At 37.7% G+C, this 13,522-nt stretch overlaps 1 protein-coding gene across 7 annotated transcripts in view; it reads right to left on the reverse strand.

Moving 5' to 3' along the window:
* The window catches only part of CADPS2 (calcium dependent secretion activator 2), a gene marked incomplete at both ends in the record, with an annotated part of 304,052 nt that overhangs the window by 39,787 nt on the left and 250,743 nt on the right, over positions 1–13,522 (reverse strand). For 2 of the 7 annotated variants that reach the window (XM_079548165.1, XM_079548163.1), the window contains 3 exons: positions 243–257; positions 1,249–1,396; positions 3,456–3,611. In XM_079548165.1, the coding sequence (XP_079404291.1) occupies positions 243–257; positions 1,249–1,396; positions 3,456–3,611 (319 nt within the window). Of the gene's footprint in view, positions 1–242; positions 258–1,248; positions 1,397–3,455; positions 3,612–13,288; positions 13,409–13,522 lie in introns of all 7 variants that reach the window. The other 5 variants (XM_079548162.1, XM_079548161.1, XM_079548166.1 and 2 more) reach the window with 3 other exon arrangements.

The following is a 13,522-nucleotide window of genomic DNA, read 5'->3' on the forward strand; positions in this document are numbered from 1 at the left end:
GGGATTGAAAAGAAGAAGAACGAAGAATTCATCCAGAATCACCTTAGAAGGGTGAATGAAGAAAGAAGAATTTAGAAGCTGGTAATCCAGCAAGGTCAGTCTGTAAGGAAATTCCTAAGGCTGGGCAAGCACATTAATAAACAAAACAAACACAAAAGCGTTGTTTCAACTTAGAATTCACAATGGCAGTTAAAAACTAAAGAAAAAATGTAGGTTAAAAAAAACAATGAAGAAACACTTACCCATTGACTAGCAAACTGGTTCATGTCATGGAAAACCAAAAGGAAAAATAAAGATGACAGGGTAGAACAGGAAAATGATGAATGTCTCATTGAAATGAGGAAAAAAAAAAAAAAGACAATTACATTGAATACACTAACTCAAAAAGATGAATCAACAAAATAAAAAGCACAATACAGAAATGGAAAAATCAGCAGAAACAATATGACAAAATAAAATAAATGTAAAACTGCCCAGAGAAGACATACTTTTTTTTGCCACATTCTGACAAATGTTCTAACTATCTCTCCAAAAACAAATGACACTAACGCATTAGTACTAGTGCGTAACAAGAACAGTTTTAATTTGATGTGCTGGTAATGTCACCAGACTACATAGCATGCCCTTTTTCATTTTGCACATTATTTCTGCTGAGAGTGACAACGTGGGAAGTACAGCAGTCAGTGAAGTCTGTATTTCCTTTAAAAACACATCAATGCTCCAGCTGTGGGGAATCTACTACTCCGGTAGCAGGCTAGTACTAAAACTGTCCCTGACCTTCACAATTAAATTAAAAAATCCCATTAAATTAGCTGATTATTTCTTTCCTCTATTTTCAGCATGTTCACAGGAATGAATGCTAAGTATATGAGCCAATTAAAACAATTCTTCCTCAATTAAAACCTGACTGCAAAGGACAATGTTTTGGTACTATTTTACTATTACAAAAGACTCCTTATGCAGGATTATGAGCTGCTGCAACCCAAGCAAAATTCTCAGAGTGGCTGTGAATCAGGAATTTCTCTGATTATCTACAGACTCATAGGTTACAGCAAATAAATTAGAGAAGCACTGTACCTTCTCTGGTTTAGAAGTGTCTTGAGTGATCCTTCTAAGGAGCACTGTATGTATGCCCCTGCATGTGATGACTTTCAGCTAATTTGAAATTAATTGACTACGGACTGTCCACAGACTGGGACATTTCATATGAACTGAACATAGGAATTAAGCATACAAAATTCCACTTACCTCTTGCCCTCCTTCTAGTATGCAGAGTTTAGCTGTCTGCTTTTTGGCATCAACTAAGACATTAAACATTGTACACAGAGAAGAAGGAATACGCAAGTCTGTTGATTTGTTTGTCTTCTGCAGCTTGACTTCAAAAGCAATTCTTGTTCTGTTTATTAAAACACAATTCATAATATGAGTATTTCTGATAATTTTCGGTGACTGCTGCAGAAATATATAAACCTTATTCACCATGGTGACTTAATGATGTACGTGCACGTGAGAAGATTTTAGAAATAAAATTCTGAATGTGGAGGATATCTACCCACTCAATAAACAATGGTATTGATGGTAATTTCAAGGTTCTGCACTGCTTCAGCTACTGCAGTGAAAAAAAACACTGTATTATCTTCTTGCCTACTAGATAACAATATGCTTCTTGTATGATGATTAAGAAGAATTTAAAGCAATGAAAATATATGTTAAAATGTAGTTCACAATAAAGCAAGTGCTTGCTTGCTTCCAAGGAATATAATTCTAAAATCCTCTTTAAATTTTAACAGAAAAGAGAATCCCATTGATAGAGTTTATTATTAAACAAATATGAATATTTATATTGACACCTAAGATGTATCATGAGATCAGTAATAAACAAAACTATTTTCTTTTCAGTGAATGCTACTGAAGAAAAGGATAATAGTTTCAGAATATAAAAATATAAAAATGTTTTATTTCTTCCTTTACTTGTAAACGCACACAGTAGAAATTAACACAATAATTTACAAAATGGGAATGGAAGGATCTTTTATCTAATTTAAAATATCTTATAGAACACAGTAGTATCACAATGAGAAAATAGTTCCACCTTTCTTTTCTGAGTTGCTACTTTCCAATAGAACTCATTCTAGGGATACCACTTTCTTTGTTTATCTCAGTTTTGGCATCTTCACCAACACTAAAATATACCCGGAGTATTAACACTAGTATGTTATGTATTCAGCCTAAATTATCAATATAGTTTAAATAATGACACCAAGAACTTTCTGTACTATTGACACAACCCTCATCTATTGCTACCAAAATCTTATTCTCTACAATAGCAAGCAGCAAAGAGATCAGGATTGGTAAGTGACCAAAATACAACCTAGAAGGAATTCTTTTTCTAGTGCCTCTGTGTAAATAATTTTTGCTCTTGGCTTCTACCTGTGACTCTGTCATTGAGCTGCTTTTATCCTATTATGTTTGTGGCTTTAAAATCCACATAATCAAGTCCATATAGAGCAGAGTGTTAGATAATGCCAACATATGGCATTAGATTTATTGTTTAGGAGAAATCAAAGTATTTATATTAATATAATTGCCTTCTCATAGTAATATGTAATCATAATCACTTTAAAAAAAAGGACTTGATTTATTTGAAAAGATTAAAATTAAATTATTCTGACTAGTAATAATTTCATATACCCTTGTATTTTAGTCCTGTTGTCTCAGCCTAAATGTCTTTGAGCCAAAGAATTTTGCACAGATGGATGTAAGTTTGCATGACTGATTGGAAAACTTCCATTTCATTATTGTCTCATATCTACTTCTGCTATAGAACACAAACTTTTATTCCATTCATTATATCATCTTCCTTCCAAAATCAAATACAAATTTTTTGTGGTATGCTTCTGCCTTTTTCACCAAAATTTCACCACGGTAGATCTACAGCAATAAGCTCATATAATAAGTCTCAGGTTCTTGTTCCTATTATCTTTAAAGAAAAAAAAAAAATATTGTGTTATCAGATTAAACTTCACGGGTTACGAAAGCTTCTCTGTTCCTTTAGTCTTCCATATCAATATTCCATATTTTCTGATTGACACTACTGAACTATCTACAAATTTTGTTTTCTCCATTACTGTTTTATAGTCAACTATTAACATTTGCCACAAATCTGGAATGGCAAAGAGATTTGATTTCTTGACTTCTAGGGCACAGCTCAAAACATGCAGAAATTTTCCTTGCTACTTTGCAGATGTTGCTAAATTGCTCTTTGTCATGTGACGGGAAATACATTATTTCTTCATACTTGACATAAATTCACATGATCTTTCCCAATGCGTCTGCTGCTGATCACAGCAGGAAACCGGGATCCTCCTATGGATGCACTTCTGTGCACCAGTATAACTGTTCCTATGTTAATTTTTAAATCTCTCCCAGTTTTCTATTGGTCATTTCAACTGTACCTTTTCACGCAGGCTTCTATCATGTCAGTGGCCATGAGTTTAAGTCTCTGCTCTAAATGGTGTGCAAATTCCGGTTCTGGCCAGTGAAGATCAAAAACAAACATCTGCAGAGCATCCAGTTTCCAAAAAAGATCTTCTGATGTAGCTGAGCCGTTGCTATGGAAAACAAAACAAAACAAAATCCCCAAGAAACAAAAGATAAATGTACAGATGTCTCTCTCATTTGCCATGGAATTATATAGGAGAATAGGATTTCCTTATCAACCCATCATCCTCCTTCACTTTATTTAATAGCACAGTTGCTTTTATTCCAAGGATGTGAAAATGGTAGTGGAAAATTTTAAGTAATTCCAAATAGGATGAAAAAAATACAATTTTCTCATCTGCAACTGAGGAATATAATAGGCTAAGGGAGGTTGGGTGAGATGATGAGGATCATGGAGGAACGATGTAGCTCAAATTTCAGATTAAGACAGGAAACATAAAGGATAAAGGAACATTAATTAGTAAGGACATTTTCCAAAACAGTTAGGATTTTGTATATGTTTTCTTACTTTCATAATTCAGGTAGATAAATCTACCAAAGAACTAAAAATACTAGTTGTAATATCATAAAAGAGATACCCAGACAAACAGTCCCTTGATAAATGCTCGTTAATTCTCACTGACGGAATATCCCAATGGAAAAAAAGAGAAATAACAAAATTCATGCATAAACAAAATGGAATTAGTATAGTTCTGTTTACAAGTTCTTCTGCTCTGAACCAAGTGACGAATTTCAAGACATTTACATGTGATAAGACATAGTAATTCAAGGCTAATCTTTGCTGTAAATACAGTTATGCTTCCACTGTCAATGTAGATTAACTAATATTATCACGATGTCTTGCATTTCAATGCCTCGGTCATTGCTTAAGAAGCCACAATACTTCACAGCACAGCATCCCAGGATGATAGTGACACAAGCCTCAAAAACAGCCTGGCAGGCTCAATTCTAATTCAGATAGCTTAAATATATCAGTAGTGCCATTTTCTTGCTTCTACCTCATAGCAAAAGAACACAATTATCAGAGGGTAAAGTGACCTAAGCTCTCATGGAAGGAACTGGGGAGCGCTGAATGTGCCGAGACAGGCAAGAGTCAGGTTAGAAAATGAACTAATTTAAAAATAGGAAAGATATCTCATATTTGACTGACTAATGTACTCATCAGTAGCACTAACACTGGGTCACACCAGGTGGGCCGTGACATGGGGCAGTAACATGAAGCAAGGCCTAAAGCACATATTCAGACCTTTGGAGAGGTTGCACAGATGCAGCAGGAGCACTGCTTTGGTCTTAAGAAAACCCATCACCTTCCAGATTCACACAAGCTCCCCCTTCTTCCCCTGCTTTAATGCTTGCAGTACTACAGAGTCATCACTGTCCTCTGCTGTGCTGTCTTAGATTCAAAAAAGACAGCCAAACTGGGAAAAGAGGGAGGCCAGAGAAGGCCGAGTGGTGACACCTGCCTATGGAAAAGGCTGGGTTCAAACCAACAACTCAAATGTCATATTTTGATGTCTCTAGTACGTGCAAGAAAGAACACAGAATGAGTCATAGAATGAATCACAGAATGGTTTGGATTGGAAGGGACCTTTACGATCATCTAGTTCCAGTGCCCCTTCTATAGGCATGGACACCTCCCTCTAGACCAGTTGCTCAAAGCCCCATCCAGCCAGAATCCACAGCCTCACTGGGCAACCTCTTCCAGTGTCTCACCATACTCACAGTAAAGAATTTCTTCCTAATATCGAGTCCAAATCAATATTCTTCCAGTTTGAAGACATTTCCCCTTGTCTTGTCGCTACATGTTATTCTAAAATGTCCCTCTCCACCTTTCCTGTAGGTTCCCTTCAAGTACTGGAACTCTGCTATAGCGTCCCCATGAAGCCTTCTTTCCCCTGGCTGAAGAGCTCCAGCTCTCTCAGCCTGTCCTTGTAGGGGAGGTGCTCAGCCCACTGATCATCTCTGTGGCCCTCCTCTGGACCTGCTCCAACAGCTCCATGCCCTTCTTGTGCTGGGGGCTCCAGAACTGGACACGGTACTCCAGGTGAGGTTTCATCATGACAGCAGAGTAGAAGGGCAGAATCATCTCCTTCTTCCTGCAAGTCACGCTTATCTCTATGCAACCCAGGATACAGTTGACCTTCTCCTCCTCAGAGCTGCTCTCAAGCCATTCTCCACCCAACCTGTATCTGCGCTTGGGATTGCCCCTTCCCAGATGCAGGATAGTTCACAGTTTTCAAATAGGACCTGCATGTTGTAATGCATTTTTCCTCACTCATCTTAAATAATAATTACTAATTTTACATTGTGCTGTGCTCCTGAAAGAAAACAGCAGAAACAGCAATAAAAGCCCAGGAGGCTGCTAAGGTTACAACTTGCACAGGGATGTTACTGTTCAGGTTAGAGCTGAGTGAGGAGCACTTTTATACACCATTAAGTTTAATTAAGAAATATCAAGAATGAACCCCCACAACACCTCAGAAAGTCTATGATTCTGCTGGTCTGTTTTTTAAGCTGTACGACCCCAATATTGGGGATTTCATTATATCTTATATCTCTAAGAGACTACCAGAAAATGAAGCCATAGATGCTTCATTATACACAATATCTGACTTGAAAAACACATTTTTTTTTAGTCAGAGGGGGTAAAAGATGACAAATGATATAGTGGCAGAAATAGAGGTAATGCCAGTCAATATTAAAGTTGGTTAAGAACACACTTTCTAGAAAACAAAACATACTTCCCCAGGAAACAAACTACCACTTTTCATTATTAGATCATATTTTATCATTTTTTATCATTTCGCATGTATTTTTTTCATTTTTAGCCTAATGGAATTCTAAATGAAATTCTTTAAGACTCAGGAGGACTAATGTGTTCTCAATAACATTAATGTATTCCTATGCACGTTCACTCCCTGGTAGCCACTTAATTTGGTTTCATTATACTACCAAGTAAAGTTTCAAATTAAAATAAATTTAGTAATAGACACAGGTTCATGAAACACTAATTCATTCTGTCAGAAACACTAATTCATTCGTTCTCTTTTCATACGATTTTGAGGTTCCATTCTTCAATTCTTATTCAGCACTGTCCGATAACATTTGAATTTGACTACTGTATTATTACACTAGTTAGATAAGGAAGGAAAATTCAGTGCTACAACAGAAACTAATTTTTCCTAATTCAGGCACAAATAACCAATTTGTTTGCTATGTGCTGAAGAGAACTGTGATTTCAACCAACCTGTTCCTATTTGTAACAGATCACTGCTTTACACAGACTACAGAATTTTTTTTCTGTCCATTATTCATTAAAGATATTACAAATAATATTGTCAACACATACCTCAATACCCTGAAGTGGATCTACAGTCTGCAGATTTTATTCCCCCTTGAATATCTGGTTATGTCATCTCAGAGTTTAATATTCCATAAAACGCAACATCAAGAAAAACCAAATGCAGTTTTCACCTCCTCCTGACAGCAGGAGGTATTCCCACATTCAATTCAAACCACTGAAGCACTTGAATCTGTGTGCACAATTACAAAACCCATTCTTGGCTACTGTAAGGTTTTTATTTGAACACTTATGATAAGCTAATTTAGTCTAATGAATGGAATAATATTGCTGTACCTGAAAATTGCTACTCTTTTTTCAACTATACTCAATAGAATTATTTATTAATCTACAATTAAGTGCAAACTCTACTGTTCTGTAGTCAAGATTTAAGATTTCAGCAGTAGTTTGTGCAAAAGGTATTGTTTAGTTTTTGACTCTTTTTAATCAGGTCCTTGGAATAAAGTTTCCAATGGTTTAAAGAGGCCCACCCTAATTTTTTGACACAATTTAACTTTGTAGATGTAGTCCATTTTAAGCTAAATAGTTCTATGGTTTTCTGCCTCTCGTACCAAACACAGCAAAAAAAGGTGAAGAACATTGTATTTCTCTAAAATCTTGCAGCATATTAAACTTAGGAACTGTATACATTCTCCTAAGCAATTCACTTGTCCACTAATAGCCAAAAGAGGCAACTTTCCTCCATTTACTCAATTATCGAAGCAGTAGCAGTCAGTCAAGCAGTCCATTAACAGAGCTGCAAGATTACCCAATAAGACAGCTTGGAATATGGAAATATAAAAGATATTCTAAATATCTATGGACATTCTTTATCAACCATAAGATCCCAAATCATCTGGCTTCCATTCTAGTAGAATTTACGAAGAGCAATAGTGGTGATTTTATAAATTACTGTGTATATTCTGAAGTTTACTACTGAATTATAACCCATTAGTGCTTTGTGGGTAGTGCTATAAAATAGGGCAACAGCACCATGTTCTTTGTGAGGTTCAGTTCCTACCTTGAATATGCATGTTCAAGACTCAGAAAGTCAACTGAGAATTCTTTCAACATAAAAGGCTTCTTTGTAATTATAGAGTCAATAGTACCTGCCCCGACTCTCTACATTTCATTAGCTGGCGATTGGAAAGGCTGAAAAACACATTTGATGCAGCAAGTAATGGATTGTGTTTGGTCCCCCAAAGATGTTAGGGCCTAAGAGTAACTTCTTGACTCCTCCTACTTAGCTCAAGACTGAGGCAACTTGAGGCTTAAGCAATCTAAAACATTTCTGTTAATTCTACTTTCTTAAATGAAAGTATTTTTGGAAGAAACAAAATGTAGCCCATAATACATATTTATCTTCCAGAATAGCTCAAATAGGAGCTTGCTACACTTGTCTTGAATTCAAAACTCTGTATTCCACAGGAAGGAGATCACTTCAGCTAAATTTCACTTATGGCCATATTCTTAAGTAACTATCCTCAAAAAGAAAACAATTTTCATCTTCCAAATTGCCACAGCTAAGTACTCTGACAAGAACAAATGTGGCACTACAGATGTACTGAACAGTGCTGAAACCTGCCCCAGCACATTCACAGACAGACCACTGTGGCTGCTCCCTTCTCCACTCATTGTAGCTGAGTCACAGAAGGATGAACATAGCTGAGGCATTTGCTTCGTAACTGCCTGCTCCAGCTGGTAGACAAGACAGGACTGTCTTCCTGAAAGCATGTATCCTTGTATCCTATCTCATGTTTCTCCAGCTGTGAGATATGCAGAGCCTGATGATCAAGAATGGCATAAGATAGCAATGGACAAGCTTGAGTCTGCATCTGCAGTGCTTTTGGTCAGTGAATATATGTTGGCTTGCACTGAAAATAATAATTTATAAATGAAATCATACACAACTAAATCACCCACAAATGCAATTTAAAAGCCTCGTTCACAAGAGGCAGAGTAACTCCATTTAAAATACAAAATGGAACAGAAGTAATTTTAATTAATTAATGAGGAATTGAGAAAAGCATCATTCTGGATAACTAGAAGATTTTACAGAATATTCAGGTATTTTCTCCTTTTAGGATACTGTCCTTAGCCAAACGTTGTAATGCTCCACATGTCTAGCCAAGGTGTCCTCTGAGTTATCCTCTCCAGAGACCAATCAAAACAAACAGACACTGAACAATTTCCTCTTTTCATATCTCTCTTTCCAATGCCCAATAATAACAGGTTAAGGAAAAACAACTGAAAATGATTTAATAATCTTTCTAAGCACTGTCATTAGCAGTATACATTTCCTTCTTCAAAATACGTCATCAAGAAAAAAAAAGCAAGTTAATTAAAAATTATAAATAATATTCTCTTGTAATATTCAAAAGAATTGAAGCAATTTTTAAGTGATATAGAGGAAGAGATTGTAACATTAATCAACGAAGCACACAAAGAAATGCCTAATGATATGTGTTGATGATAACTTACACTTATAAGTAGTACAGAAACCAATGAGAAAAGGTGCTATGCTGGACTTGTCTCCTCCTCAACGAGGAGTGGCTGGTGAGTAATGTGATGCTCAAAGGCAGCCTTGGCTACAGTGACCACAAAATGGTAGAGTTCAAAATCCTTCAGGTATCAAAGAGGTGGTGCAGCAAGCTTGCTACTCTGGACTTCAGGAGAGCAGACTTTGAACTCTTCAGAAAGCTGCTTGGCAGGGAGACACGGGAGAAAGCCCTGGAGGGAAGAGGGGCCCAAGAAAGCTGGTCGGTTCTGAAGGACCATTTCTCCCAAGCCCAGAATTGGTGCATCCCAAGAAAAAGAAAGGTATGCAAGAATGTCAGGAGGCATCTGTGGATAAACAAGGAGCTCCTGGACTTACTTAAACTCAAAAAGAAAGTCTATAGGGAGCGGAAGGAAGAACAGGTTACCTGGGAGGACTACAAAGAAGTTGCCCAAGCAGCCTGGGATCAGGTTAGGAATGCCAAAACCCAGACAGATCTAAATCTAGCCAGGGACATAAAGGGGAACAAGAAGAAATGCTACTGGTATATCAGTGATAAAAAAGGAGGTCAGGGAAGATGTGGGCTCTCTCTGGAAGGAAACTGGAGACAACTCATGAGGGATACGGAAAAAGCTGAGGTGCTCAATGACATCTTTGCCTCAGCCTTCACCAGCAAGGGCTCCAGCCACATCACCAAAGATGCAAGAACTTGGAGAAGGAGCTTGCTGTAAGTGAAGATGAGGTTTGAGACCATCTAAAAATCCGGAAAGTGTACAAGCTCATTGGACCTGACAAGATTCATCTACAGATTGTGAGGGAACTGGCAGATGAAGTTGCCAAGCCAATGTCCATCATATTTGAAAGGCCATGGAAGTCTGGTGAAGTTCCCACTGATTAAAAGGGGAAACATGACCCCCATTTTCAAGAAGGGTAAAAAAAAAAGATCCAGGAAACTACAAGCCAGTCAGTCTCACCCCTGTGCCTGTCAAGAACATGGAGAAGATCCTCCTGAAGGCCCTAGTGTGGCACACGGAAAATAAAGATGAGGTGATTTGTGGTAACCAACATGGCTTCACCAAGGGCAAGTCCTGCCTGACAAACTTAGTGGCCTGTTATGATGGAGTTACAGCATCAGTGGATAGAGGAAGAGCAACTGACATCATCTACCTGGATTTGTGCAAGGTGTTTGACATCCTGATCATCAAATTGGAGAAAAATTGAATTGATGGATGGACCACTCGCTGGATAAGGAATTGGCTGGATGGCTGCACTCAGAGTGTTGCGGTCAATGGCTGAATGTACAAGTGGAAACCAGTGAAGAGTGGCATTCCTCAGGGATTGGTGTGGGGAGTGATGTTATTTAACATCTTTGTAGGTGACACAGACAGTGGGATCAAGTGGGATGGAGCAAGTTTGCAGACAACACCAACATGAGTGGTGCAGTTAACATGCTAGAGGGAATGGATGCTATCCAGAGGGATCTGGACAGGCTTGAGAAGTGGGCTCATGACAACCTCATGAAATTCAATAAGGCCAAATGTAAGGTCCTGCATCTGGGAAAGAGCAATCCCAAGCACAGATACAGGTTGAGCGGGGAATGGCTTGAGAGCAGCTCTGAGGAGGAGGATTCAGGAGTGTCAGTTGATGAAAGATTCAATGTGAGCCAGCAGTGTGTGCTTGCAGCCCAAAAGTCAACTGTATCCTGGGTTGCATAGAGATAAGGAGGAAGGAGATGATTCTGCCCTTCTACTCTGCTGTCATGAGACCCCAACTGGAGTACTGCATCCAGTTTTGGAGCCCCCAACAGAAGAAGGGCATGGAGCTGTTGGAGCAGGTCCAGAGGAGGGCCACAAAGATGATCAGAGGGCTGAGCACAGACAGGCTGCTGAGCAAGGACAGGCTGAAAGAGCTGGGGGTGTTCAGCCAGGAGAAGAGAAGGAAACACTGGGTTTTGGTTAATAGAGACTGGAGAACAGGTAGTTGGTTATTTCCCATCGGAAAATTTAACTGGAAAGCTCTGATTTTCTTGCAAAGGATGGGATGAAAGCTGTTTGAGAAAAATAATAATAGGAGATTATTTCATGTAATAACAGGAACAAACCACTTTCGCTACTGGAAGCTGAGACACTAACTAACCAGCAGGACAAAGGAAATTCATGAGCTTGGAATAATAACTGGCTTGCAGAGCCTTCACTCAAACTGATGTTACTTTTTGATTCAAATAAAATACATGGCCATTTAGAGAAGTTACCTGGCTTTTCTGCAGGTTGCAGGCAGTAGTCTGATTCTTAAAATACTACCTGAATTCCACTGTATTACAATGATAATACTAAAATCTTGGAATTAAATTTAAACACTCTTCAATGAATACAACTTCAAAGCTCTACATTTTGAAGAAAGAAAGCAAAGCCATCTACAACAGAGCCAGTACCTTGGCAGATCTTTTCTTCTGGTTTGCTGCAAGAGGCAGCTGAAAGGAGTGATGGCCTTACTGAGCTCCATGCAGACACCATGCCTGGTACAGTTCTTGTCCCCATTCCTCTTGACAAACAACAAAGCAGCAGCTACTGCTGGCAAGTTCTTACAGCTCATGTGAGCCTCAGTGCTTTCAAAACCACACAAATTAGCTTAGGATGTTTTTCATACTCTTTTATACAGGCCACATACTTATTTCCAGAATATGTGCAAGGGAGATGAGGCAGTGGCTGAGTTTTGCACTACACACGCATTTTTGACAATACTGTCTAGGTGTTTATTGCTACACCAAAGCTTTCATTTAGGAAAGTTACACCAGTATAATACTCCAACCAGGACCAATACTTGTTATATATTAATTACAAATTCAATATGTAAAATACAAATATTTTAAAATCTACAAGTTATTTTTACTGGAAGAGGCTACTAGAATACAGATTGTAAGAAGACCACATCTAGGATTATAACAACTTTTAAATCTAAAAGCTAGTCTTTAAAAAAAAAAGTAACCATTGAAAGAGTGAGAATAACTAGGCAAATAGATCTGAGTAGCAGATGACCAATCAGCTTGTACTCAGAGCTGAAATCAATTGCATAAGCACATTAGGAGAAATCTAGAATTACAGTAAACACAAAAGCTACCAAAGCCAAGGATTAAGAGGAATTTTGTCAGCTTTTAGAAGAATTAGCAGCAGAACAATTCTATGGACAAGTGCCAGAAATCTGGCAGAGCACAATCTATAAACTCTCATAGTAATGGATGTGAATACTTGTTATGTGTGTTTAATTCCATCACAAAACTTGAGAAAACAATACCTGGCTTGAAATTTTATTATCAAGTTTTGTGTGTTACATGTATGTTTTCTGAAGTCATTCACATTCACCTGTTCCTATTACAACCTGAGCTAAAGCAAAGTTCTCCTGGAGCCTTCCTCTAGTATATAAAAAATATATATATATATATACTTTGAAACAGGCAAAGCAATAGATGCATTTCTATTCTGGGTACCAATTAACCTTATAATTTTCTTCTAATATCAATATTTAATGGCTAAATTTGCAATCAACTATTGGAATCAGTTTTCAGGACTGTTTTCACATGCAATGAGTTAATATAGCCCATGCAAAAATATGATGGGCTGCTTCACTTTATGATCTAAAATCAGTTATTCAAAAGATTCCTCGCTGCTTATTAATTAAGAAGGGTAATTAAGTAGTTTAGGGTATAAAACATCACTCATACTTTGACAGACCTTTGCTGAGCTGATTTTTTAAGTTACAAGTTTAAGACCAATTCATTTAAAGGCACTAGAAAGCACAACTCGCTAACAGTCCATGCTTGGCTCACTTCCAAGAAACAGTAATTTCCAACTAAGAGATCATAAACACCATGCAATCCAAAAACAGCTGCACAGAACAGTAGCAAGGCCATGCAGAGCTGACATACAGTCAGAAGGTTATTGAAGAATACACACGTGAATTCATACATGGAAGTCATCCAGGTTGGTGTAGTAAAGCTAGGCATTTGTGGAAGATTAAGAGGCAAACTTGGAACTTTTGGAAGAGCTACATTAGGAAGACTGTTGGTGATGCTCCTGTGAAAAAATAAATAATGTAGGAATACAATAAAAAATAGAATATTTAGAGGACAGCAGAGGACAACACCTGATAAGACAGAAAGCTGTAGTGCTTTGTAGAAACACTGTAGA

Source organism: Tetrao urogallus, assembly GCF_951394365.1.
Source record: "Tetrao urogallus genome assembly, chromosome: 1".
NCBI lineage: Eukaryota > Metazoa > Chordata > Aves > Galliformes > Phasianidae > Tetrao > Tetrao urogallus.